This window comes from Haliotis cracherodii, unplaced genomic scaffold (genome assembly GCF_022045235.1).
Source record: "Haliotis cracherodii isolate W230 unplaced genomic scaffold, xgHalCrac1.p SCAF_2, whole genome shotgun sequence".
NCBI classification, from domain to species: domain Eukaryota; kingdom Metazoa; phylum Mollusca; class Gastropoda; order Lepetellida; family Haliotidae; genus Haliotis; species Haliotis cracherodii.
This window is the reverse complement of record NW_027266275.1, coordinates 37,867,783-37,873,056: the sequence shown is the minus strand read 5'-3', so window position 1 is coordinate 37,873,056 and position 5,274 is coordinate 37,867,783. Positions and strand designations below refer to the sequence as shown.

Sequence of the window (5,274 nt, the reverse complement as noted above, 5' to 3'; positions counted from 1 at the left end):
GACGTGGTCTTATACCCTCTCCAAAGATCCGTGGAATCATTACATACTGATAAAGTTGGTTGATATTATTACACATTTTTTTTATTATCAGCGGTAGTCAAGCCTCATACCAGTTTGACCTCAATCTTTGACCCATTTACACCAATAATGAATAAAGATCTTGTAGGCTCTCATAGTTTTAGAAGTATTTTGATCATTATTAAATCGCATTCCCCAAGTCTACTTGATGAATCTATGTGCCCGGTAATTGGTAATACAGGTCCACATTTATATTTGAACAAGATATGTTTACAGAATTAAAGCCCACAATCGTCCAGTTTCTTCTGACTGCATCTCCTTACAAACGAGGCACTGAAAGCAAGAAAAATACGATCGAATTAATTTTTTTCCACGGATAGCATTTTCCGGTACCGAGTCTCCAAGTGTCCAATATTGTGTGACCTTGTACCTAATTGAACACGCAAACAGTTTTTTAAACTATCGACAAGTCATTCAAACTCTGGAAAACGTGCTGTGGTGTAATGCATTGTGAAGAGGTCATCACTTTAACTCGCTTACCACTGTGCGCATGATCACTCTTTAAAAAACGCTATTTTTGGCAAAACATTCGGCACACCTTTTTCAGAGTTTATAATCAGGAAAGTTTTCGAACAGACCAACTGCCAGTTGATATGTGCAGACCCGTGAAGATCCGGAGTAGTGTAGGTCTTCAGCAACCCATGCTTGCCGTAAAAGGCGACCAATGGGATCGGGTGGTCAGGCTCGCTGACTTGCGGTTGGTTGATGCATGTCATCGATCCCAAATGTGTGGAAACCCGTGAAGATTCGGTGTAATAGGCGACTATGCTTGTCGTAAGAGGCGACTAACGGGATCGGGTGGTCAGGTTCGCTGACTTGGTTAGATGCATGTCATCGATCCGAATTGCGTGGAAACCCGTGAAGATTCGGGGTAGAATAGGTATTCAGCAACCCATTCTTGGTGTAATAGGCGACTATGCTTGTCGTAAGAGGCGACTAACGGGATCGGGTGGTCAGGTTCGCTGACCCTGTTAGATGCATGTCATCGATCCCAATTGCGTGGATCGACGCTCATGATGTCAATCACTGGATTGTCTGGTCCAGACTCGATTATTTTACAGACCGCCGTCATATAGCTGGAATATTGCTGAGTGCGGTGTTAAAGTAAATAGTAAGTGGTGCTTTAAGCCGCATCAGCAATATTCCAGCTATTCGCGGCTAGGCGGTTTTAAACAACAAACAAACAAAAACAAAACTAAAAGGTAGGCCACTTTACCCAACTCACGACGGTATTCTGGTATCTGACAGCATGATCAGTGTCATGGAAGCCGTGCCTTTGACAGTTTGAATAGGCATTTAATTAGGCAAGATTTGCAGGATGAAATTTGGAAAATCTATGCTATGAATATATTTTTAAACGTGACATTTATTTTAGTATATTGTATTTATATATATTGTTTTAGTAATTGTCGTACTTAATAACCCAGTCGTGTATTTGAAACTTAAAAAAAATTTAATATGCACTATATTTGGTCATATTTACTTCTCACACCTTTAATTGAGTAAATAATTTTTCATTAAGAAATGTGTTAGTTTTGAGTAGAAACTTATCTTTAAATATTTGTCTATGAAGGAGACAAGAGGGTTTTTTATGTATGTAATGTAGAAAAACCTTGGCATAAATTGTTGTTTAATTATCAATTAGTTTATATATTTAATGTGAATATATATATATATATATATATATATATATATATATATATATATATTTCTTGCACTTTGGTAGCTTGCACTATAAGTTAACTCTCATCTCCATGTACTGGATGACTATATGGAAGTGCGGATGTCTGAAATTAAAAAGAAGGACTCAAAAGACTACCCTCCCCCCAAAAAAAGAAAGAAAAGAAAAGAAAAATATTGATAAAAGTTGTTTTTGAGAAAATGAATGATCTCTACTTGGGATGAATGACAGTCATTACTGCATGCCAAATAGATTTTTCTTAGCCCTGCCTGTAAATATACTCACACGCTAAAGAAACGCAAGTGGTTTTAAGCAAATAGGTAACAAACACGGAACCATAAATTGTTACGAGTTTTAGCATGTAGTGAAGCCTGATGGTGTTATCAAAATTTTGGTTGCATTTTGGAAGCCCCGAGTAAAAACGCAACATAAAAAACGAATCGCCCAAACGCAACATTTCAATGAAAATGTTTGTATCATACACCCATTTCTCGGGAAATCGAAAATGCACGAACTGTCACGAACTGTAGTGGGTATAAAACTGTGTCCGATTCTTGGACTTACCACTCCTTGGTCTACAATGCCACGCTTAACTCAAATTCAGAGAAACCAGGCTATCGGACGTATGGAAGCTGGAGAGTATGTCCAAGATGTTGCCCGTCATTTGAACGTTAACATCGTCACAATTTACCGCCTTCTGCATCGATATCCCGGTTTCACCTGTTTTCGGCGATGTACGAAAAGAGCGCGGTAAAATTATACACGTTCAAATAAAATCAATTCATTTCCTGTTAATGGCAACAATCATCTGTCAAAGGATATTCACTCACATTTTACTGACGACACTCTTCAAATTTAGCTGTCGCTTGCCGCCATTACTGCAGTGGCCCATATTTGGGAGATGCTTCCTACGTCACCTGTTTTCTGCGATGACGTTTCACACGAAGAATGTATGGTACACCGTTGATGAAAACCAAAATTATGTTTCATACACAACACGTGAATGTTTCTGGTGAAAATACATTGGAACTCGACGTAGTTCCAACATCAATTAAGAAATATTAAATGAGTCACTCCAACTGGAACATTTGAAGACAATTATGAATTTTACTCTTCAACCGTTGGCTCACAGTGAGCACAAAGAAATTGTGTATGAGTGCGGACAAATCGTAACTTCGTGCATAATACTAGATGCACCCAATGTCCACATTTACTGCGCTCTGCCCACTTCACAAATGTGATTATGTCAGTGTTCCGTAAGGCGTCAGGAGTGAATTTCCCGCAAACACAACAGACTACAGGTGTGCGCGTAGCTTTGGCAGCAGTACCCGCGTTACTAGATCTCTTACCCTTGGCCTTATTGTTATTGGAAGAATTGCCTTTTCCCATAGATATATCCACGCCTGATGTGGGCTGGTCAGTGCATGGATCACGTTGACTGTCCCGTTTCCTCTTACGTGGATTCTGTTTGCCTACTTTATTCCGATGCGGTGTGATTTGGTCAAGTATTGTCTGGTTAGTTCCCACCGACGATTTAACTCAGTGTATTTCTTGGTTTAAACGTTTTCCCATTCTTCAAGACTTCGCCACCCCGACATTCCAGAAAATCTCGTGCAGCACAATCAGTATTGGCAACAACCGCATTTCCTTCCGAATCAGACGGCGGGGGCCTGGTAAAAGACCAGGCAGGCATGACAAGCAAGCCATCAACAACATCGGAGTTGAACGGGTGGATTCCAGATTTTCTGAAGGAAGATACAAAAATCTGAAGGAAGATACAATGTTAATAGGCGTCAAAGTGGAATTAAACACTTTACATGATATCCCGCATATGTCGTGTTTACTGAGGGCTCTCCCGGAATTTTCGCTAAGAAATGAATGACAGGATCTAATCCAGGTGGTCCCAAAAGGACCGTAACACCCGATATCAAGCGGTTGTAAAAGGTGAATGGTATGAGGTGGAAGAACAAACAATATGATGTGATTTTGCCTCGCCCATTCAATTAAACCAAGTAACACGTGTCTCTTGTGGCCGTCATATAATATAAGAACGGGTGAATCTGCGTCACGAGCTGGCAGGTATTTCGCCAAGTGATCCTTCATGTAGGTGCTGAATACGTCCGTATTCGACCATCCTGTCTCAGACACAGTGCCAGAGGCTCCAGGTGTTGCTTTAGACAACAGGTCTTCTCTCATCCGTTGACCGGGAAATACAAAATAAGGAGGGACATTCCCGCCAACTGCACTGACAGCTGCAATCATCGTGACTGTTTTAGACTTCCCCGATGTCACAGTCTGCGCCTTGCAATTAACACCGGCAACAATCTTGGGGTGTGCAACGTCGGTAGAGAGGCCTTTCTCGTCGATGTTGAAGATAACATGAGGAGAATTGTACAAGCTGTGTTTCTTTATGACCTGTGATAGCTCTTCAAAATACCTCGCAATGTTCTCCTTGGTCGCCGATCTCGCCCTTGCAGCCTCCAGTTTGCGTGGTTTCTGGACTTTAAGTTCTGGCCATCTATCAATGATGCTGTACAAACACCGTAAACTCAATGGATGAGAACGATCCCGATATCCCAAGTGGACAGCATAGTCACTCGCAAGGTTGATTGTCTCCTGACGAGTGTAACCATAGCCAATCTCCCCCATTACCCCAGAATGTGACTGGCCAAGAATGATTCCTGTGTTGCTGTAAATAACGGCATCGGTCCCGACTTGACTGTGTCGAGGCTGACATTTCCGAGAAGACGGTCTTTACGTGTTGAAACTGGAACACCCACCTGTGCAGATGCATTTTCTTCGGTAACAAGTTTATAGGCATTATCCAGGTCATCAATACTTTAATTGGATCTATAATGACCACGAACGGTCGTATTGGTCTGAAAGAACATAAAGAACTGTTATCATAGAACAATTGGAACGAATGGCAAAATACTATAAGAGATGTCCCGAAAACGTTTCCATATTTTTTAAACCGGGCGGCGACTTCAGTCACGTGATATATTGTTAACTTAGCAGACAATGCCGAAAGGCGAATTTTTGGAAGTTCAATACTACGATTTCCAACACTTTTAAATAGGGAAAGATTGGTAATAAGTTTCGAGAGTATATTTCAACAATGTTTTTGTAACTATAGTAAGAATACCTTCCTGATTTCCATATGGAGCCGATTTTTTCCGAGAGGGTCGAAGTGACCTGCTGACGAAAATATTGACTTGGATCCATGTGCTTTCTGAATGTTGGTCAAGGTCGGGGAAACGGCGTCACTGCTCAGCGGTATATCGACCAAGTGATCAGACCCCACGTTGTTCCCTTTTTTTTGTACAACATCAACACATATTTTCCAGCAGGACAACGCTCGTCCCCATGTTGCCAGAGCTACAATGGCCTTTCTGCAACAACACAACATCCGTGTTCTAGTGTGGCCAGCCCTCAGCCCTGATATGAACCCCATCGAACACTTGTGGGATGTACAGGAGATGTGTGGCAGTGACCAATGCTAATGGTGGTCACAC

At 41.4% G+C, this 5,274-nt stretch overlaps 1 protein-coding gene across 1 annotated transcript; it reads right to left on the bottom strand.

Moving 5' to 3' along the window:
- Positions 1-3,334: 3,334 nt before the first annotated feature.
- On the bottom strand, positions 3,335-4,408 carry LOC139467600 (uncharacterized). The gene has a single exon (XM_071249132.1). The coding sequence runs from the start codon at positions 4,406-4,408 to the stop codon at positions 3,335-3,337; it is 1,074 nt and encodes a 357-aa protein (XP_071105233.1).
- Positions 4,409-5,274: the final 866 nt, after the last annotated feature.

Excerpts from the sequence above, each read along its gene's own strand:
- LOC139467600 (XM_071249132.1), bottom strand. The coding sequence starts at position 4,408 with ATGGGGGAGATTGGCTATGGTTACACTCGTCAGGAGACAATCAACCTT.